The 24,509-nt window shown below is 42.0% G+C and overlaps 1 protein-coding gene across 1 annotated transcript in view; it reads left to right on the top strand.

Moving 5' to 3' along the window:
- Positions 1–368: 368 nt before the first annotated feature.
- The window catches only part of LOC144752699 (acidic mammalian chitinase-like), a 397,830-nt gene continuing 373,689 nt past the window's right edge, over positions 369–24,509 (top strand). Inside the window, exons 1-2 of the mRNA XM_078640565.1 lie at positions 369–474; positions 8,518–8,719. Coding sequence (XP_078496691.1) covers positions 369–474; positions 8,518–8,719 — 308 coding nt within the window. The remainder of the gene's footprint in view (positions 475–8,517; positions 8,720–24,509) is intronic.

Here is a 24,509-nt window from a genome sequence, read left to right as displayed (position 1 = left end):
GGGTTCCACTCGGCAACTCTGGGCATTAGCTTGCCTAATCTCTACAACGGCCCCACCAATTCCGGGGATGCCTGGCTCCACCTTGGGGACTCCCAGCAAGGGACCATCCCACAGGGAAAGCCAGGACGGGTTCCCCAGAGTTATACAGCGCCGGGACGCCCCATTGCTGGGGCAGCTGTGCGCTTTACAAGTATATTACATTTACATTTACATTTACATTCTCGTCTTTGGCGGAGAGATATTATATATTTTAGCGTATATCCATTATATTGTCTTCTTTTATCCTACACAGCAGGGAATTGTTTGTGATCCACATAAGGAGAAAGAAAGATGTATTTAAATACTTTTAGAATACAGCAACATACAATATGACTCTTGAATGTAGACAGATGGACACGGTTGTCAACACAACTTTGATTTTATTTTATCTCTTTCTTTTTGCAGGTTTGGCCTTATTTCTCCAGGTGGAGCTGGGTGAGATATATTTTATCTTATTTTATCTTTCCAATAACTGTTATACATATGGACCTGCTTCTGTGTGTGTGTGTGTGTGTGTGTGTGTGTGTGTGTGTGTGTGTGTGTGTGTGTGTGTGATATATCTGTGTCTTTAAGTGCACTGGAGACTAGACGCACTAACGCCTGTGGCAGGAATAGCCTACAAAGATCGTGGGTGACTAAGTAGGTTGTGCAAAGACATGGTGGGTGAGTGCATGGTCAAGGCTAAGAGTGGCTAACTCATGTAGTTAAAAAGCACCCTCAGTCATCTGTGAGAACAACATTGCAATAGTGAAGTAACATCTGCTAAAATTAAGGGGCATATTACCAACAACTAGCGATAATTTTTGTCTCTAACTTGTTTAGAGACAAAAATTATCGCCGCACATCGGCGATTTTTATCGCAGATAAACCTTGCTATTAGCAAGGTTTATCGCAAATGCGATAAAAAACGGCCGCAAAGCATGAATATCGCTGAAAAGTCAGCGATATTCATGCATTATCGAGCAAATGCTCTTAGCCATGTTATCCACCTCCCATTGGATAACATGGTGAAGAACTGCTCAGGGCAGGTGTTAGCTTTTGGAGATATTCGCGCTTAGCGCGAATATCTCCAAAAGTTGGTAATAGGAGATAGCGATGTTAGCGACTGTTTCCAGTCGCTAACATCTTGGCACGCCCACTTTGCATGTCATTAGTGATAAATATCACTGACATGCAAAGCGGGGCCCAAGATGGTCGCTATCTCCTATTAGCTGTCACTAACTGGTGTTAGCGACAGCTTGGTAATAGGGAGATAATTTTATCTCTGCTTTCTTGGCTTTTAAAGCCAAAAAAGCGGAGATAAACCCCCTTGATAATATGCCCCTAAGTTTTCAAATCTAGACTAGCATGTCTTCATCACAAATAGAAATCATGATGCATGACTCAGGGACCTGGCCCTCGGCTTCAGTACTTTAAAACCATGGCAGGTATTGCTATTGATTTAGTAATGTGCACAAAGGGTCGGCCTTGAACTATATAGTGATGCCTAGCCTGATTTTATCGTCCATTGAGAAGTGTTGGAAAATTGATATACCAGAAAGGCTGTAGTAGAGTCACAAGCAAAACTGATAGTAGGATGTGTGCTTCTAAAAATTGCTAAAAGCCATCACTGCTCTTAACAAGAAACTCTGTAGGTGAAAATGGTTGTCGTGCGATTGACTTATATGTAAAATAACTACTGCATGTAGTAGTAACTTTACAGTTTTTTGCTACTCACCCCTTCCAAACGTAAAGTCACTACCAGCTCTACACAAAACAGGAGTTTGGGGATGCTAGAGCCGGATTTAATGGTGTAATAGTACTGCTAGTCTCTTTACACATGTAGGTGGAATTCTCTGCCAATGAATCTCTATACGGAAAAATAATAAGGTTTAACAATTACTATAGAAAATATTTTAAATATTTTAATGTAAAACAAAAATGTAAAATAACTTAAAATATCTATTATTAACGTAGATCTCAACAGAAAAGCATTACATTAAATGTTTAATACGTAGTAGAATATGGAAATATATCAATTCAATTTATAATTATTATTTTAAAAAAATAATTAAATCCCATCACCTCTATGATTTTTATATGTAAATAATGTTTAGTCAAATGGCTAAACCATATTTAATTAATTTAACTAAGTTTAATGTTTAGTAACAGCTTGTAAGTTTTATTTAGTTAGTTTAGTTAGACACCTAAGCGAATTTTCGGAGACCACAATCTCCTGCATCAGGCGTAGAGCGGATTTAGACCCGGATACAGTTCTGAGATGGCTCTTTTACTGGCTATGGAAGATCTCTTGATCAAGTCATCTGCGCTCATTCTCCTTGATTTGAGTGCAGCTTCCATTACTATTTCCCACTCCATCTTTCCTCACAGACTGGAGATGTTTGGCATAACAAGAAAAGTATTAAAAAGGCTGACCTCATTCCATGATAAGAGAAGCTTCTAGGTCAGGGGAGACTAATGTCTGTCGATGGTCCATCAGCTTAAGTGTGTTGCGCCTCAGGGGTCCTCCTTGAGCCCCACTCTTTTTAATGTATATGGAAGGTCCCTAGCTGATGTTATCTGCTCATTTGGCTTCATTATGGCGTCCTACACAAACGACACCCGCATTGTAACCCGCCCTGGCACCAAATATGGGTCAAACAATGGTGAACCTATCCAGCTGCCTTGAACAAGTCAACAAATGGATGACCTCTTGTTGCTTTAAATTAAACAGCGAACAAGATCTTGATGGTTGGAAACAGCCCATACCTCTGGGACCATCTATTTGAGTTTCCTATCTGGGGTACCGTCGATCTCCTTCACTCGACGTCAAGAGCTTGGGAGTTCTATTGGACAAATATCTCACCATGACCTCCCATGCCAAGAAAGTTGCTGGGACTTGTTTTGGCCTGTTAAGAGTTTTGAGAAAGACACTTAAGTTGCTCCCAGCAAAAACCCCAAGAACAGTTGAACGAGGTCTCATACTCTCACGGTTTTGACTACAGTAATTTGCATTATCTATGCAGCCCCAGCTATGTCCTAAAGAGATTGCAGCCTATTCGAAATGCTGCTGCTCGTATTTAGTTGTTCCTTCCAAAATGTCACTCTGCACATCCGGCCTTGGCCAGCCTTCACTGGCTGCCAGTAAATAAAAGAATTGACTCTATATTGCACACAATATAAAACATGTGCAGGGGCCTCATATCCTGAGCCATCTAATTGTTCCTTATAGCAATGCACAAGATCTGAGATAAAACAACCGTTTTCTTCTGACCAAGATAGGAATTCCTCGGATTTTTGACCATTAATAACTTTATACGTGTTGTATTTTTTTTAAGTTATAATCACTTTTAACTTAGTGACATCTGTTCTAGTGACATTTCCGTGAAATTTTGCAGCATTCTGTGGTATTTCACGAAAGTATATCAAGGTATATAGCGATGACAAGGCATTATGTGATTGGATAATGACTGCCTTTACAATAGTTAAAGCCAGCCATGTTGCTTTTCGGTACGCTACGGCGTTCTGGTAAAAATATTTATAACTTTTAACATATTTAAAAAAAAATTACAGAGTATCATGAAACTACCCCGGGAGTATCACAGTAATTTTTTTTAATCTTAAAAGATACAAAATATACTGTCCTACACTATATTTTGTAAATATAGTGCACTACATTTTTTAAGCATAGTTAAATCTTCACAAAAACGTTGACTGACTACCATGTTAACACTTACAAATTACTGCGCTACCTAAATTTTTTTATTAAAAAGCGCAATTCTCCCAAAACTGCTATAAAACCTAATACTAAGGCCCTTACCCAGAACACAGTGAAAGTGTGCTGAAAACTACATGGCTGCCTTTTACATTTTCTAAAGAAAGACATTAGCCAATCATATACTGCCTTATTATCAACATGCACTGTGGTATACCACAAAGTTACAGTGGCATACCACTGCACAATATATTAATAAGTATTTTAACACTTATAACTTTAACACTACTAAACCTACTACCAATAATTAGTATATTTACCTCGTAATCTATAGTCCTGGCACATTACATCTACAACCGTTCATCTACTTTCATGCAACATCTGTTTTAAGTACCACACTCCACTCTACTCCACTCCACTCCACACCACTCTATGCTACTCCATTCCATGCCACTCCATTCTACATTATAACACCACGGTACTCCACTCTACCATACTAAACTAATGCCACTTCACTCTATGCCAATCCACTGCACACCACTCCACTTTATGCCACTCCCGTCTGCACCTCTTTATTCTACACTATTACACTCTACATTACTCCACTTTAAATCACTAGACTATACGCCACTCAACTCCATGCTAATCCACCGTATGCAACTTCAATGTGTTCCTGTCCTCTCTACATCACTTCACTGTATAATATTACACTCAACGCCACCCCACACTATGATATTTGGAGTCTATGCCACTCCACTTTAGGTTACTCCAGAAAACTCCACTCTACGCCATTGCACTCTACACCACTCCATTGTTCGCCACTCCAGTGTACACCTCTCCACTTTAAGAAATTCTGTTGTACGCCACTCCAATCTACACCTGTCCCATGTATGCCACTCTACACTATTGTACTGTATGTAACTTCTCTCTAAGCCACTCTACTCTATTCCAATCTATGACACTCCTCTCTATGCCACTGCACTCTTACGCCACTCAACTAGATGATATTTCATTGTACCCCACCCACCCCACCCCATTCCTCTGTATGACACGCCAGTCTACAAGACTCCAATGTACGCTACTTCAATGTATGCTAAAACACCCTACGCTACTCCACTCCACACTATTGCACTCTATGCCAATCCACTGCACGTAACTGCACTCTACTCTAGTTCACTGTATGCAACAATGCTCTACACGCTCCCAAACGCCAGCTTCGATCGACCGGCCACGCCCTCGCCACAGTCCCCCGCATCCGAAGAGCCACCACAGGGGGAAGGTCCTTCTCCTACCTCGCCGCCAAGACCTGGAACTCCCTCCCGACCCACCTCCGCCTGACCCAAAACCACCTCGCCTTCAGGAAGCAGCTCAAGACCTGGCTGTTCGAGCAGTAGCGGACCCCCCCCCCCCTAGCGCCTTGAGACCCCCCGGGTGAGTAGTGCGCTATATAAATGCTTTGATTGATTGATTGATTGATTGTATTCCATTCCACTCTACAACACTCCTCCCTACTGTACTTCATCTCACTATATGCTACTAAACTCTACGCCACTACACTGTCTTCCACTCCACGCTAGTGGTTTGCATGTCACTCCACTGTATGCCACTCAGTGTACACCTCTCCAGTCTATGCTATCCCGCTGTACACCATTCCAATCTACCACGTCCACTGTACGCTGCTCTGCTATAAAACAATCCACTGTGTGCTGTTACACTGTACCTAATTACACTCTAGGCCATTCCACTCAACACCACACCACTCTATTCCACTCTATGCTATTGTACTGTAAGCAACTCCACTCTAAGCCACTCCACTCTATGCTATTCCAATCTACACCACTCCCCTGTATGGCACTCCACTATACTCTATTCCACTCTACACCACTCCACTCTATACCACTCCACAATATTCCACTCAATGCCACTCCACTCTGTGCCAATCTACTATTTGCTATTCCAGTCTAGGCCACACACCACTCTACGCCACCCCACTATACTCTATTTACCTCTACACCACTACACTCCACACTATTCCACTCTACGCTACTCCACTGTTCGCCACTGCACTATTCGCTATTCCACTCTACACCACACACCGGTCTACGCCACTCCATTTTACGCTATTCCACTCAATGCAGCTCCACTTTACGCAACACCATTCTACCCACCCCACTCTACCCCATTACTCTGTATGACGCGCCAGTTTATGCAGCTCCAGTTAACACTAATCTACTGTATGCCTCTAAACTCTATGCTACTCTACACTATGCTATTACACTCTGAGCCAAGCCACTGCACGTACCTTCACTCTGCGCTATTCCCCTGTATGCAACAGCACTCTATGTTAATCCATTGTATGCCACTCCACTGTATGCCACACCACGGTACGCTACTCTGCTCTACGCCACTCCACTGTACCTCACTTCAGTCTCTGCCACTCCGCTCCACTATCCTCCATTTTACTGAAAGCTACTCCACTCTACACTATTCCAATCTACACCACTCGACTGCACGCCACTCCACTATACTCTATTCCACTCTACACCATTCCACTCCATACTATTCCACTCCACGCCACTCCACTCTATGCTACTCCACTATTCGAGTTTCCACTAATCTGCTATATGCCGCTACACTCTACCGTACTCCACACTATGCTATTGCACTCAACGCCAATCCACTGTATGCAACTCCAATTTGTGCGTTTCCCCTGTATGAAACACCACTCTATGCTATTCCATTGTATGCCACTCCATTGTATGCCACATCACTGTACGCTACTCTGCTCTATGCCACTCCACTGTACGTCTATCCAGTCTCTGCCATTCCACTGTACACCACTACACTCTATGCTACTCCACTCTGCACTATCCACTGCATGCCACTCCACTCTATGCCACTCCACTCTTTAATACTCTATATCACTGCACCTTCCACACTCTATGACACTTTACTGTACGCTACTCTACTCTACAACACTCTATGCCAGTACACTGTACTCCTCTCTATAACACTTTTCAACAGTCTACAACATGCCACTCCACTTAGTGCCATTACACTGTATGCTTCTCCAATCTACGCTACTACACTGTAAGCCACTTCACTGTACCCAACGGCACTGCACGCCACTTCAATCTATGCTGCTCCATGTGACTCTGTACTCCACTCAACGACACTCTATGCCCCTTCACTCTACCACACATTCTCCACTCTATAGCACTCCATTGTACTCTACTTCACTTTACTCCTCAGTACGACACTACACTGTCTGACACTCCACTGTACGACACTCTCCTCCACTGTACTGTACAACACTCCACATAGCGACACTCCACTCGATGACACTAGACTGTACGGGTTGAAACACATTTTTAATAAAAATAAAAAACATTGAAATTATAGGAAAAAAACAAAAGTTAAGGATAAGTTATAGTCAAGAAAACTATATGTATTCTTTCTATACAAACACGACTTAAACTATACAAACATCAGAAATTCTGACGTTATAGTTACAACTTAAATTTATAATTTACACAGCACCAGTGATAACTGACATTTATAATTACACACTACCTTGAAATTTGTGCACCTCCATACACAGCCTTGTCAACTCACTTGTCACACTACATTATTTATAACCATGGCCATGTGTGCTTCTGGACATACTCCAAGGTTGAAGTCAGACACATCTCCAGCAACCTTGATTCTCAAACATTATTCAAATTTATAAGTATAAAATAGATGTGTTATACTGTGAGACTTCTATCCATCAAAGCAACCACCCTCAATAGCCCTCTCTCCTGATTAACCCTAGTTAAGAACAAGAAACAGGAAAGAAACAGAAGAGGGACAATATACGGCATCCACTCATGTGACAGTTCAGAGGAAATACAGCATTGTGTTTTTATATGGATGTCCGTCTTTCCACTCAGTCAGTGCTGATGAAAGGCCATCTTTTGGTGGCTGGTGCCGTCAAGGAAAAACCTGGCCTGAGCTGTAAATGAATGAAAGACCTTCTTTATTTCCACGTAGAACCCCTTCGATGCGTGTGTCGGCCAACGGCCGTCGCAAGCACTACCTCGACAGTGCTGCATACGTCCATTGGCCGACGCAGCACCTCCCACTGGTTCAAACCACATGAACTTTGGGGATGATCCATTTCCTTTCCCACTCTGGAAGAGGATTACTCTAGCCCTTTGCTGGAATAAAACTTTGACCATTTACAACGTTGAAAGGAGTTGGGTGGGAGCTTGTGAATGTCTACAAATTTCCAAGTTTTTGAGTATTCACTAAGTTGCTAAGCAAACCCACACCTTGTAATGCCCACTGCACACCCTTTGTGTAGCAGTTACTCCTGTGCAATTATCCGCATTAGTGGCAGACAATACCAGATTTATGGCTGCTGGGTCACCTTTTATGAATGCATGAAGGCCTTGAATCCTGACATATGCATAGATTTACCAACACAAATAGCTCTGAGAATCGGACCCATATTGTAGATATATACATGTGTCGTTGTAATGTGGTACTGTCCAAAACCGCAGCATCAGAGGGTGAACTCTACGAAAATATTCTTTGTTTGATAGCTTTTGGACTTTCACAGAAATGGGATGTGTAAAGTAAATGAATAGTTGGGCAGGTGCAGATGCACCAGAGGTTCCAGACCTTCATGGCTGACAAACCCGAGAGGTATAGAATCAACTCCTGCATACCATGGCTAGGATGAGATAGGGCAGAATTTACTGCTATTCTGCCGGAACTAAGCTCTGCTCATTGTCTTATAGGCTCTTCCAACAAACTCATCTGCTACTTCACCAACTGGTCCCAGTATAGACCTGAGCCCGCCAAGTACAAGCCAAACAATGTTGATCCCCACCTTTGCACCCACGGAGTCTATGCCTTCGCCACCCTGAGTGAACACAAAATTGTGCCTTTCGAGTGGAATGATGATGTTCTCTACGTTGAGTACAATGACCTCAAGAAAGTGTGAGTAACCACCACAGACAGAAGGATTTATGTCAATATGTCATGTACTATTTTTGAGAATTCTGCTTTACACACGTGCCAGCTGAGCTCTTTCCCTCATTCTATAAAATGAAAGACTGAACTTGTATGTGTGCAATGGGCACACCCTAGACCAAAGAAGAAAATGGTAATTTTTAAGGAGACCTAAATCAAAATAAGAATTGCATTTTTTTAAAGTACTTTGCAAGAGTTATAATAATAATTGCTGATGAGCATGAAGGCGTAAGTACATTGCTGAAATTGAAACAGTGCTAAACCTATGTTTTCCACCAAAAACAGCCTGGGATGTAGATATAAATATTAGAGTGTTCAGATGTTTAAGGAACACATTTACTTTTGACCAAGTTCATAACTAAACTCTTGTTTTATACTGAACCGGAAACATCATCTCACACTTACTTATATATATATATATGTATATATTCAATGAAAAAACATAGGTTTCAGGCACGTTATAGTTAGGAATTAGCATTTAAAAAACCTTAGATATTCACTAAAAAAAACATAGGTTTCAGGGATGTTATAGTTAGTTGGACATTTGACTCATATAAAACCAGAGAAATTCGCCTGTTATAGTTAGTTGAACTAACTGCAATTTGCACGCCCGTAATGCACTGCTGATGATGTCACATATTACATCACTCATGACATGGTCAGTGACATCACTGATGACATCACTCATGACATCACTCATGACATCATCCAGTGAATGTGTGTTTCTGTAAAGGTTAAATATGTTTTATATATAGATGCCATGGTGTATTGAAAAATGAATGCATTTACCAGTGGCTAAAGGGATTATCTAGTAGGTGAGTGACTGACTGTATAAGTGAGTGATTGAACATGTCATACCGAATGCATGGGCTAGTGACTTAACTGTGTAAAAGTCTGTATTAGTCTCTCCGTTGGTGTGTAAGCAACTGCATGGGTTGCTGAATAGCTACATGAGTGTCTATATAGGTTATTGATTTGTTGTCTGAGTATCTGTATGGGTCCCTGAGTGTCTGTGTGGGTGGGTGCATGGGGGGTGTATGAGTCTCTGCATAGATGTCTGAGTGGGTGATTCAGTGGTTGTATGGATTAAAAAGTGCATCTGCGAAGGGCTTTATGAGTGAATTAGTGTGTCTATGGGTGTGTTGGTGAGTGAATAAATGTCTCAGTGGTATATCTGTGAGTAACTACATATGTTTTAAGGCAGTAGATGTGAGTGTTGGAATATATTAATGACTATACATGAGAGTAAGTAATTTGAAGAGTGAGTGTATAAATAAGTGCCTGCTTCTATCAGTGATTGTATAAGACAGTAAATACGTGTTAGTATCTGTATAAAAAAGGGATGTGGTATGTCTAAAAATAACGAAGTTGGTGTGTGTAACTGTATACATGACTAAATGGGTATGTGATTGATTCTTTGCTTTACTGACTAGGTGTGTGAGTAACTCTATGGATGAGTGGCAGAGTGTGACTGCATGTATAGATGTATGAGTGCATATTATAGTCCTGTATTGATGAGTAACTACAAGTATAAATGACTGGATGTGTGTGTAGAGAGTGCTATGTAGTATATGGCATTCCTCTGTGTACGGTTTCAAAAATAGTAGTCAGCATTTTAGAATGGGTGTATCAAAGTTTATATTAGAGCATCAGTACGTGCATCAGATTGTCACGTGGATGATGTCATGAGTGATGTCATGAGTGATGTAATTTGAGATGTCATCAGTGATGTCATCAGTGATGTCACTGACCGTGTCATGAGTGATGTAATATGTGACATCATCAGCAGTGCATTGCGGGTGCGCAAGTTATAGTTAGCTCAACTAACTAGAACAGGCAAATTGCTCTGCTTTTATATGAGTCAAATGTCAAACTAACTATAACGTCCCTGAAACCTATGTTTTTTTAGTGAATTTCTAAGGTTTTTTTAAATGCTATTTCCTAACTATAACGTGCCTGAAACCTATGATTTTTTCTGTGAATTTCAAAGGTTTTTTAAATGTTAATTTCTTATTTTAATGTTTCTAAAACCTATATTTTTTCAAATATTTTTTTTAATATTTTGGAACTCTATTATACTTCTTTTTTTAACTTTAAAAATTATGTAATGTTTTATATCTTCCCCAAAAAATACTTATATATATTTTTCTTCCGGGAAAAACTGCACTACCATACCAGTAGCGCACCAAGCTCCATCACCATACGAATCCTATCTGCCATGTTGCTAAACTCGTAAATGATGCGCATTTCGTATCCAATGACTTCGTGGCACCGCATCCCGCGTAACATCATATACACATGAAGTCACCCCAGCTGCTACTTTGGTATCCGACGGGTACACAGTACAAAGCCCCACGTTACATCATGTATGTATGGGGTTGCGCCCCCTGCGTGTTGCGTATGCAACAAGTACATGCTGCCAGGCCCTGTGTTACATCACAGACATACAGTGTCGCGCCAGGTACGCCATTCCCTCATTTTTTGTTTTTTTGTCTCAAAAGTATATCTAAATAACTTTAAACAGTATATGCGAACAAGCAATGATGTAAAATATTTTAAACATTTATATATTTCTAACTGTAATAAACATATATTATGATAAATATATTTTGTCAAAATTGCGTCGGGTGCAGCCTCCTTGCGCTCTCGGTGCGCGATTGCCATGTGACCTTAATTTTTTTTTTCATTGCTTTATAACATTTACCATTGTAACAGTTGGACGACCCCACCCATTTTACTCATTCTCTCTACAGCGTTTGATGAGAGACACCTCTTCTGCTTAGAGAGCTTTTTTGAAAAGTTTTTTTGCTGTGTACACATATCTTATACTACACACAACATGCAACGATCATCTTGATCAATTTTCATGGTCTGTACATTAGCCTTCCACTTGTGATCGCCATGCATCTCAAATGATACATCAAAAAACAAATATGTGTTACACAATGCCCCTGCTGTGTGTGTGCACATTATTGTGCTCCCTTTCGGCCTGGGTATTCGTGGCTCTAAGAAGTATCAGGAGCCACGAGCAGAGTGCACATCCTAGAACACATGTGACAAACAGTAAACAGCAATGTATAGATTTCTTTTGCTGTACGCTCTGTTGACAGGCTTTACCAATATACTAGTGTGTTATATGTGAGACTTTCACATTCACATTTGACATGTATTCCTTGACTGTAATAAGTGTTATCACTGTGTATGACGTAGCCTCACTGCTGATCCTCCCTCCATCCAACCACATTCACATGTGTAGGCTTCGCGATAGCAGCAATTTGTCAGGATACAACCAAGTCTGACACCGTGGAATACCCCAGAAACTTACCTGTGTTAAATCCTTCTGCTTGTCCACAGCTCACCGAAAGAGAAAGTGCCGAACCCGATCCAGGAACAAACGACATCCCCGGCTTCTGGCCCTTTAACTCTCAGGCCTGCCTGCTACCAAGTCCCGCCCCTGAGGACGTCATGCCAGAGGATTCGCCCAACTTAAGTAGGTGGCCGCCTCATCAGTAAGTCGTCAGAGAGAACCAGGAAGACCCAGGTGACTCACGTTTGCTGGAAGAATCTCCGGAGAGATCATCCCACGCTGCCAGTACCACTCCCGACCTGAAGCAGACGACCCAGGAGCCAGGAGGCTTTTCCCACGCAGTGCCCAGCCACATACCCGGAGGTTCGTGGCTCAGACAGGTGCATGACCGTCTCCGGGGCTCCGGGAGTAGGGTGGAGAAATCCCCGCTGGGTGGTCATTGAGCAGGGCGGGCTCCTTCCCGTAGCATAACAGGCTCTGTACAAAACCCCGTTCCTGGTGTTGGTGTCCCTCGCCCTCACGACCCGACCAAAGCGGTGATCCCTCACCTTCCCCCTCCCTGAACTGAAAAGATTTTGGCCTGCCAGTAAGGCTTTGTGTTTTTTTTCTTTGTTTTTCACGCCAGACCGAGCGGAGAAGTCCGTGGAGAAAGCGCGACCCTTGACCCCGCCAGAGGCTGATTCCCTGCCAAGAACTTGCTGAAACGGAGGAGACTTTTGCTACGTTGTTCTACTTTTATTCATTTTCCCCAAATATCTTGTACCAAAATAAAACTCGGTACCAAACAATTATCTTGCATACCAAGCCTTCTATTGCCCTGCAACACACTTTTAATAATACTGCACACCATTGACATACATGTCTGCGCATATCCACAACCTTGACAACGACATGTGCTGTTAACCATTTAATCTTTTCAAACACCATCTCATTAGCGATAGTTGCCGCCCTCCCGACACATGCTACACTAATGTAAATTGCACACTCTGTAAGGTCAAAACTACAAAAGAAACACACATATGTACACTTCCTGCCAGGTAGGAACTGAACAACGCCCAGGTCCCTGGAATAATTATTCACACCCCTACGCTGGCCTGGCATTCGCAAGCCCAGCCCACTTTGCGTACGTATCAATAGGATAACCATGACGCCACACGTTCCTCTTCTTCCACACTGCCTCAGATGATATGGCCGCATCCACCTCGTATATCACAATGTGTAATTAAAAAAAAGGGATCCATGAGGTGTACACCAGCCTGGCAAACAACATGGGCTCTAAATTGTGAGCCCTACTGCCTGTCATCTTCGCAAGGGATCCATGAGGTGTACACCATCCAGTAATCAACACTCCATCTGAATTGTGAGCACTGTTGCCCGTAGTGTTTGCTTCCAAAACAGCAGGTAAAGCGAGTGGCCTGGGTGCACATGGCCTCCAATTGAGCGCGGTGCGGTGGAAGGGGTGGGGTGCATCACCCTGGCTGCGCAGCTGCGAACAAACGATGTTGCCATGCGTAATGATGTGATCTCTTACCTGATTCAATCTCATCTCTGTCTCATTTTAAAGACCCGCTGGACCGTACTGTAGGCCTGAACCAGCGGGCAGCGCTCCCCTTCAGACACCTGTTGAGCGAGGTGCTGCGGGAGGTGAGGTTCTTTAATTTTGACTCCATCTTACATTTGTCATCAATTTGTGTTGCCTTTACACAGACTGCTCTATTCATGAAGTGTTTCTGCCCTTTGGACTGCAACGTGTAGAAACACCCCCCCCTCTGTCTTTGCTTTGAAAGCAATCTCAGACACTAGCTGGCCTAACTGCATACAGACATGTTCTGCCATTACTGATTGACCTATAAGTGCTGTAATTGATTGACTTATGGGTTGGGCAGAAACACGACGTAAGGGGGACATTCTGGTTACATGATGTTTTTCTATTGGCTAATATTTTGCAGATCTTGTATGTCCATATTAGGTATTTTGTATGCTTGCAGAAGCTAGGACTGCCCCTTTCTTTTATGCTGAGTTTGTAAATCCTAAGCATATAAAAGACCTCTGTGTTCTGTATTCTTTAGACTAACTCATTCAGTTGCTACGGCTTTTGTGTGACGTGGCCTCACTTATTAAGTTTAATAAAGATGTCTTTTCATATTTCAGCTTCTGTGCCAAGTTCTTTTGTATTAGTGAGACCCCTGAGAATGAAGATTTCAGTTCTTCAGATGGCGCCCAACATGGGGCTCGATCAGAGAAGTGACTTTCTGTGGGAGTGATCTTGTCAGGAGACAGAAAGCTACTGAGGAGGACAAGACAGGATTCTACTAAGAAGGTACTCTGTGCACAGGGATTCTGGGGATTCTTCGTCTCTGCAGCCCAGTGTATTTCTGCTCTTCCTGATTTTGATCCTCCACATGATGTCACTCCTGACTGAGAACCTTTTTGGCGTGAGTATTAAAAAAAAAAAAAACAGAGCGACCGTTAGGTCATTTAGAACTTGACAGTCAGAATTTGGATAACCTTTTTGATTGGTAAGAGTAAGGTAGTTTAGTAACCCTTACTGTAGCTTTGGAAGAGTAAGGTAGTTTAGTAACGCTTACTGTAGCTTTGGAACTTTGGAATTTGTGTTGGCCAACTTTTGGATTTGTATAGGTTTGTATATGCAAATTGCAATTTGTGTAGACAGGTAATGAGGAGAATTTTCTCTATTTGGTTTAGTTGAACGGTGCACGTACGAAAAGTACATTAAGCACTATTTTGATTATAATATTGTATATTTTGCAATATTTTGGGCATGCCTGTTTGAAAGCTCACATAAGAAGAATGCGTTGCTTTATTTGGAAGGTACCATGTTGTGATGTGAAGTAAATTAGCCGGCTTCCCTAGAGGGAATATCTAAATAGGTTTAGATTTACAAACATATTTCTTCCTTGGTGATGTTGTATCCACAGGGAATTAAAATATGGACATAATACATACAAGGATCCTTTGTTCTGTGCAATTTTATGAATGAAGATATGCAGAGCGATTTTTGGTGTTCTGCTAGTCAAAGCTAGTGAAGTGAGTGTATTTTCGCTTCTTGGACATACATCAGTCTGTTGGGCTGTTTTCGCAGTCTTTTGGAACACAATTGAGAAGCGTTTCTTGTAAATATGACTTACAACTAGTATTTACAGATGGTTTGGTTTAAGTACAGTCTGTGGGCTGTCCTTTATTTCTGTCCTGAGTATTGATATGTGGGTTAAACGTGTGTTTAAATGTCTATGTGGTTTTCCCATTAGTGCAATTTCTGTAAGTGAATAGCGATGGTGCTATTCACGAAATGCATGGCTAAAAGCGCGCCGTATTGTGTGTCCTGAGTGTTTAACCCCTTTCTGTTTATGTCTGTAATGAGCTCAAATGTGTGTTTGTGTTTTTTCTTGATGTTTTCAGTCTATTAAGCAAGATGTCTAAATGTTTAAAAACTAAAATGTAAATTCACAGTCACTAAGAATAAAAAGCCCCCAAAAACGAAATTGGGTGTTTTGCAAAAAAAATAAAAAAACTTTCAGCATTTTCTTTAGATACCTTGTGTTAGATATTAACAGGCAAACAGATCTGCTGAAGTAAATTCCTGCTGAACTCAAAATAATATAGAACACTCATTGATATGTTTTAGTTTGAAAAAGACTGCCAGCTGCTCATGTTACAAACACTTAGAGACAAGCTAAATAAACAGGAATATTTATTCAGTCAGGATTTTCCCCTCAGTTGCACAGGTGAAACTTTGCATTTCAGAATGTTGTTTTAAAAAGGTTTCAAAACTAAGGTTCATTATTTTGTATTATAGGAAGACATTTTAATTAAGGGTTTTCCTCTCTTTAAGCATTTCTCTAAGCATATTCTTGGCTCAGTTCCTAAGTAATAATTAACCCATGTAGTGAAGAAACATTTAAAAAGAAAGAAACCGTAACAGATGCTGAAACAAGATAGGGCAAGTGCAAGGAAACTAAAAAGTTAACGATGTCTTGAACATTGATTGGCAATCTCAGATAAAGATCAATCAGGGAAATTGGTTTTGCAGGTCAGTTTCGGGTGAAGAAGTTAGTTTCTTACAGTTTAATCTGGTTAATGTGTACATGACCTGGGGAGGCCAGGCCACTTTGTTCGTCGGCCTACGTGGCACAGAGCAAAAAAAAAAAAAAAAAGAAAATGAAGTCAGATTCAAGGAATTACAGAGCCTTAATATGTGGAATTATCAAAAATGATTGGGTTATCAAAAATAAGTGCTACAAAATTCGTTTTTTACTATTCATGAAGCTTAATACTTATACTGTGACCTCCTAGCATTATAATTTAATTTAAGGTATGGTATACTACATAATGAGGACATTAGCATATAGAATTTCACTTGACGCAGGCGTGAAAAACTCATTTTTCTCAGGATTTGCAGGAGATATGTCTAATGTCCAATCTCTGCAACTTGTAAAGAACATTCTGAGGATGATTAATATGTAACATTATTATAGGATATTTATTTTTAAGTGCCCCAAATATCAAAGTCGAATTTGGGTAAAATTTGGGCATTTTTGCCATTTACAATAGCTTTAAAGTGCTTTAGGCTTCAGTAAATGCATACATTTAGGTATAATACAAATTTGCAGGTTGTTCCCATTTGGGTTTCCTTTTAAATAGGTCAGTGAGCCAATGTGCCTGGTGCAGAGGTTTGAGTTTAATATCAGTGTGGAAGGTTTTAACTTTTGCTGGACCTAACTGAGACCTTCATCAATTTAAGATTGATGAAATGAGTACCATTGCAAACAAGCATTTGTTCTAAAAACTGGTATGTGTGTTATTATGTTCTGCAAATTATTCACAGTAACTGTTTTAATAATCTAAGTATAGAAATAAATTGTAGCCCCTAACAGGAGTAATATATATATCATGTGTTTTTAAATAGGGTTGGTTATTGCAGGTTAGAAAGAGTTGGGAAGGTTTTTTGTCTTTTTTTCAGCCTTAGAGTGAGGAAGAGATAGAGGGCTGAGGAGTCCGCAAGGCAGATTTTGACCTTAAGGTCAGTGAGGTAGGATAGGAGTAAGTGTAAAAAGATGGAGAAATTATTGCTTGGGAAAGCAGGGCCTCAATGGGTGTTGGCGCACGGGACACGCAGAGTGTCTGTGAAAAGGTTTTTGGAAAATTAAAAAGGTTTAGCATGTTTTCAAAAGATGGTAGTTACAGTTGATATTTTGTGTGCTATGTGCAGAAATGTTTGTGCGTTTTACATATGTTTGCATTTTATCCTTTTATGAATTGTTCCTGCTGGTCCTGTGTGTCAGAAGCGACACAGTTAGTTGTGTTTTGACAGCCAAATGTCCACTAACTGGTGATCTGCTGTCAAAAGGAGGGTGAGGATTTTAAGCCTGACAAATTAAGCAGGCCTGAATATTCTGTTTGGGGCTGCAGGTTCACAGTGCATAAAAGTGCATGCAATAGTGTTGTGTGTTACCGCTTATTTACATATGCTATTGTTTTGTCTATGCTTTTTGTGCTTGATATACAGCGTGTATATCTGATGGCTTGGCATATGTGTGTTTTTTGTTGTTTTTTTTTGCGCTGATACTAAATTTCACAGATATGATTTTTCATGCTGTGAACAAAACGAGACAACACTTCACCAGTGTATGTCAAATTTGGCTTTAATGGTATTTGAAGGAAAATAAAGAAGAGATATACAGAATCAAAGTGTGTCATCTGCAATTAGTCACGATACTGTCCTCTTCCCTTAAAGGAACAGGCAGCCCTAAATGTATGTATCCTGATTGGACGTAAGGATAAATTATAGATTTGTGACTCTTATACATGGTGACCTAATTTCTATATTACATTAGTCAGTTTTGTTCTGCTTCCTAAGTAGTGTATGGCTTTGTACCATAAAGGAACCAAGGCTTCATTTTTACCTAGTCCCATTTCCCTTTTCCAAATTCCTTTCACCAGTTGGTGTATTGCTCAGGTTCACACTTCCAGACTGCAGTAATGTACCAGAGACCCCATATAATGTATAATTCCCTTTTGTATGACCAGTCTGGTTTTCAAAAATTTTCTTTAGGCCTACTCTGATGTTTTCCAGTCTGACTGTTAGGGTAGTGATGGACTGGTTAACTGACTCAATACTATAGTAAGATAAGTTTTCCACCTCAATAGGAGACACCTTACATTTTTTTGAATATGACAAATTCAATGCCTATTCTAATTTGGTTTTTAGTTCCTTTTTTCTGCTGCTTTAATTTTTGATGGACCAGGTGTATTTTAAATAATGGAAATACCAGGACTCTCTAGTTCTTGTCTTTTGTTTCCACATTTTGATCATTAGCTTTTGTATTGCATAGTCCACCTGATGCACAATTATTAAAGGGAGGTATCTACATGTCCCTGATAATATGTATTGTGTGATCTCTCTTTTGAGGTGCTCTAGATAAGGAATTTAGGAACACCTATATGTAATCATTTAGAGAAAAAAAATGTGTTTGCCCCATTAGACAATGCCACTATGTGTGAGGACATACATTCAGATAGAATTCCCATGTCGCTATCTACCCTTAGATGGTAGAGGATATGCTCTCACATGGAAACCCAATTAAAGAGGCTAGAGGCACTGTTTTGCCTACTGCCTTTGTCTTTGTATTGCCTTTGAGAATGACAGTGTGTTCTAGACCAGAAATGTCCCATGACGTATGGCCACTCCTTTAAAGATTGCAGGCCACTTGCTTGCAGTCCCCTTGTTATACAATGAACTGTTTTTGTACTTAAATTGAAGGAAACTGTGTCACATTTCCTACGTCACTAGGTTCTGTGGGATCTTCCAGAGTCAAAGGAAGAATGATACCCTGCAGAACGGTGATAAAGATGAGTTCTAATTCTCATCAGTGTCAGCTACAGATGAGGGTTACATTCCTTGGCTCTATAGTCCCAGCACCCAGACAGCGATCGCCAGCGTGCCATCAGTGATATCTCCAACGTATTGTACTTGCTTCATCAGAAGGCGTTGAACATCAGAAAAGAAGGAGGATCTGGTTTTGCCACAGAACCAGAATTTCAGTGCAAAGAGCGAAATAGAAGGATTCTTGTTGTTTGAGGCTTCAGTTTTCCACCCACCTTTCATGTGCTGGTTAACCTCTGACAGTGTGCAGTCTCTTGAGCCCCTTGGCCTGAGTTTTTCCACACAACCCCTTTTCCTTTGCTCCAACGGCAGTGCAGTGCACCGGAGGATTTGAGATTGGCAAAAGGCACTACATTATGGTGCCCATGAAAGAGCAGCCCGAGCATCCTCTGACACTGAAAAGAGAGTGTTGGAGCCTAAAAGTGTTGCTGAGAGTGACAGTCTGTTGCTCTTCCCCGATTAATAGTACTTGGGTCTGCATGAGATGATCTGTGCCCTTGATCAATAAAGAGCACACTATCTGTAGTGCCTGCAGCACAGGAAATATTGGTGCACTGCATTGAGACATTGAGACTTTCAAGTGAGCTGTGAGTACATAATGTTTGCAAAATAATTTTAGGATTTGCCTGTGTAATGGCAAAAGGGGGGTCTGAGGTTCTTTAATTTTGACTCCATCTTACATTTGTCATCAATTTGTGTTGCCTTTACACAGACTGCTCTATTCATGAAGTGTTTCTGCCCTTTGGACTGCAACGTGTAGAAATACCCCCCCTCTGTCCTTGCTTTGAAAGCAATCTCAGACACTAGCTGGCCTAACTGCATACAGACATGTTCTGCCATTACTGATTGACCTATAAGTGCTGTAATTGATTGACTTATGGGTTGGGCAGAAACACAACGTAAGGGGGACATTCTGGTTACATGATGTTTTTCTATTGGCTAATATTTTGCAGATCTTGTATGTCCATATTAGGTATTTTGTATGCTTGCAGAAGCTAGGACTGCCCCTTTCTTTTATGCTGAGTTTGTAACTCCTAAGCATATAAAAAACCTCTGTGTTCTGTATTCTTTAGACTACCTCATTCAGTTGCTACGGCTTCTGTGTGACGTGGCCTCACTTATTAAGTTTAATGAAGATGTCTTTTCATATTTCAGCTCCTGTGCCAAGTTCTTTTGTATTAGTGAGACCCCTGAGAATGAAGATTTCAGTTCTTCAGAGGGGTCGGGTGCATCACCCTGAGTGCGCTTGTGCGAAAAAGCGATGTTGCCGTGCTGTGATCTCTGACCTCATTCAGTCACATCTGTCTCATTTTAAGGACCTGCTGTACCATACTGTAGGCCTGAGCCAGTGGGCAGCGCTGCCCTACAGACCTGTGGCGTTGGCTTTTAGGGCACTGTAGTGAGCTTGTTACTAAGAGTACATGCACACAGCCTTCCGCCACTGCATTACACGTGCACATTATGCTTCTAGCATGCGCTCTGTTCCTTTCTATAGCAACATTCGTATAACGTATTATTATTTAAGCCTGTGAATTCTCAAGCACTCCAACTCCTCTTTGAACCAAGTTTACCACTAACAGTTGGTAGATCGTACTTCAAAAACGAAGGATGCACTCAACTCCTGTTTTCTATCAAACTTGATATAAACCTTCATTTACCTCCGGACGTTGCCACCATTAAATTATTTCTCCCTTTTCAGACATTTAATTGATTGGCTCCAGAAGGGCGGAGCGGGAGCTCATCCCGCAATGATGCCCTGGGCATTCTGACGCCTTCCATTGTGGTATTAAGACAACGTTCCCGACCGGAGACCTGGTCTACACTACAAACCTACCCCGGGCTCGGAGCTTTCATCAACACGTTGTGGGACACACCGGTGGTGACAGGTGAGCAGTGAAGCCTCGTTGTGCAGGACCTACAATTGAGCACAGTGCGGGGGAAGGGGATGGGGTGCAGCACCGTGGGTGCACAGGTGCATGCAACAGATTTCCCCGTAGCTAATAATGTAGCACCATATTATCAAAAAAACGGCAAAAACATTATCACTGCTTTAGTGGCAGGAAACTGCTGCTAAAGCGGCGATAATGGGCTTGATAATAAGCCCATGTGAATTTCCATAGAAGCCCAGGTTCACACCAGAACCTGGGCTTCTATGGGAATACACAAGAGCATATTATCAGGCCCCTTATCGCCACTTCAGCGGCAGTTTCCTCCCACTAAAGTGGCGATAATGTTATCGCCTTTCCTTGATAATATGACCCCTATTCTCTGGCCTCATATGTTTCATTTTAAGGACTTGCTGGACCACACTCTTTCTCGCGGACCCCATCGTCCTAGACAACCGGGTGACGGGAGGGTAAACACTAAGGGCTGGATGCAGTAGACCGACACTCTTTCTCCTCCTCCCTCTCTTCTTTTGACTCTCCCTCCCCTTCTCCCTTCCACCCACTCTCTCTCCCTCTCATTCTCACTATCGTGCTTTCATTCGGACTACCTTTCTTTACCTCGTCCACATAGCACACATACTTATGTTTCATTTTTGTCTTCCAGATTTTCTATGCTGCTTCCACTGGAGCCCAACCCACGTTTTTAGGGCTCGGCTGAACGCGCGGAAGCGCGTCTCCGGCGAAGCTCTTTTGTCGGCGTGTGTGCTTCCCAGGAGACAATCCTGGCCGCGCGCATCGCCCTGAAGGCGATTTCAAAGTGACACGCGCACGCGAACGAGCGCTGCGGCCAGGCGCTGTCTCCTGAGAAGCACACACGCATGCGCATACACACACACAAGCGCCCACGCACATACATACAGACACCCACCCCCCCAGCTCACATACACACACGCGCGCACACACACACGAGTGCACCCCCCCTCTCCCTCACCGTCACACACATGCATACACACACACGCGCACGCACACACACACACACACACAACGAGGGAACCGAGCCCCCCCCCAGCCCTTTTCAACTTACCAGGTGAATTCTGAGGGACTCCGCTCTCCTTCTGGCGTTGCGAGACGCTTTCACTCCGCCTTCTCTTCCGGTCCGGATGCAGCCCCGCCCCCATCACAGGCGAATTTGCCTGACTTCCGGTGAGGCTGCTGGGCTCGTTTATTTATGCGATTTTACATAGCGTGAACTTTACCCGTTTGCAAGCTGTGGCAGCATTTCACTTGCCAAATAATCCAGAGTTGTGTTAATTGAAACTTGCATGTGGGGCGCGTCACTTTTTCCCCCTCCCCGCGATCACTGTGCACTTATTGGAGTCTGCTCTGAGGTGGTGTTTAATAAATTTAAAGGCTCAGCATTTCTTGCTCCGATTACATTTTGAAGAGGCAGAGCATGTGACTGGCTGTATGGTATCATCTTGTACCGCAATTAACTTTTAAAGAGGCAAAGCGCGTTACCAGGTTTTAGAGGCAGAATGTGTTACTAGCCTTATGACAGTGTCACGCTGGCTTATCAGCTGCGTTACCCACGTCTTCATTTAATATTACATTGTGCTGCTATTGATTACAAGCTCAGTGGTGACACGCACACCCTTTAAATTTATCAACAGCTTGCCACAAGCCATTTGGTAGCATATACTGTGGTGTTCTGCACACCAGAGCCAGAATTAAATTATTGCTGGGAGTTACAGCACTGACTTACACACCTGTTTATCTACAAGCAGTAAGTCCATATTATTCAATGTGCATGCATCGGTGATATGCACACCAGTTTATCATACAAATAGCGTGTCACAAAATATTTGGATATATAGTGGTCTCACACACACCAGAGTCATTTACACTGTGCTACTTACTGTGCATTTCTACCTGTTTGTTTAAAGTTTTCTTGTTTAAATCTTTTATAAATAAGTCCTTGAGGCCTCGTGTGTCATGTTCTTAATGGCTGCATCACATCGCGTTCATGTACAATGCTAATAGCTCTAACTTTTGCAATGCCGAGACCGTTGCATTGTAAATGCTTGTTTATATTATACTGTCTGCATTTTTTTGTGTTTTTAATAAAGGTTACCTATTTTTTCAAATAAATAACTGTGTATAGGTCTTCTTTTTCTGCCAACACTAGTTTACTGTGAAAATCATCTGTTTATAGGATATTATGAGGGCAAACCCTTCTAATATTACAGTGCACCTACCAAACATAATCTGACTATATCACAAATGAAACCTGGGTAATTTTACAACTGCAAGAGTTCTATGAGTGTATCACTTTATAACACCATGGGTAGAGCCCGCGTGATTACAGAACAAATAAGGCACGGCCTAGGACCACCGAGGTTTCAGGGACTGTCGAGGCCCGCCGTGTATAATTAAATGAAGCCCCGGAGTGTGGCGATCCCTGGACTTCAGTTGGCCTCGAACCCCCCGAACAATTAGTAAACAATACCCGGGAAGATGGCGGTCCCCTAGGCTGTGAAACATCTCTGTGCCCTTCCATGCCTCCTTTACATGTGGAATTAAGATCCCCAGTCCTACAGAGACCCCGCAATATAATAATTGGATTGGCCACGGAACATTACCCACCAGGAGCCTCATTTAAATGAACGGGTGAGACCCCGCTTTTTTTATTATTTGTTTCTTTTTTTCTCTTCATTTGTACCATCCGCATCCCCTCTATTAAAGCGATAAGAGGTTTTCCTCCTCTCGCTTCAAGTAGTCAAATAAGGATTCGCTATCACAGGGTGGAAGCCAAGCACCAGCCCTCTAATAGCAAACACAAATGGCCCGTGAATGCACACCCCGGAACATTGTATGAGCTGCTCCTGAGAGGTTGCCCTCCCTAGGACCATGATGCATTTGTTAGTATAAACGCATACTAACACTACTTACACACGTGTAGTACAGCGACCAGAATGTAGTGAAGAAGCAGAGGAAGCGCAAAATCTAAAAATATAAATCCTACCAGAAGCCAGATGACATAGTTCAATGATCCGACGACCCTGGCATGGGTAGAAACAGCTACACGTCTTCAGCCCAACGCAAGCAATTTTGAAATATTGGTGAGTGGTGCCTTCTTTTTACCTTCTCCCGCTCCTCCCCAAATTTATGTAGTGAAGAGGCAGACAGCAGTGGATCCAATAAGTAGATTTATTACAGGAAAACAAGACACCTGAAACAGCCAACAGGAGCAGATAGCAAAGCAACCGTCTTCTCCAGCACCGTTTACAAACTCCGCAAGGTTCCTCTCATGACAGCCCTACATTCTAACATTACATACTTAGATTCTAGTAGAATTACATACTAACATTCTATTATGACTTACATTGGAATACTACAAAGAGCACATGACTTTACAGCAATGAGCTCATGGTTTCATCCATGAGTCTTGAGACCGGTAGGGCTAAGTAGTTCGCTTCCCACTCCCTATATTGTATGAACGCAAACTTACCCTACTTCCACAGGTATGCTACAGCGCTCAGAGCACATCACTTTGCAGCAATGAGCTCACAATTTAGGCTCACAATTTAATCTCTGAGTCTTCACACCAGTAGGGGTGAGTAGTTCGCTTCCCACTCTCTATGTACTGTGAACGCCTACTAA

Source organism: Lissotriton helveticus, chromosome 5_1 (genome assembly GCF_964261635.1).
Source record: "Lissotriton helveticus chromosome 5_1, aLisHel1.1, whole genome shotgun sequence".
NCBI lineage: Eukaryota > Metazoa > Chordata > Amphibia > Caudata > Salamandridae > Lissotriton > Lissotriton helveticus.
This window is presented reverse-complemented; position numbering and strand designations above follow the sequence as displayed.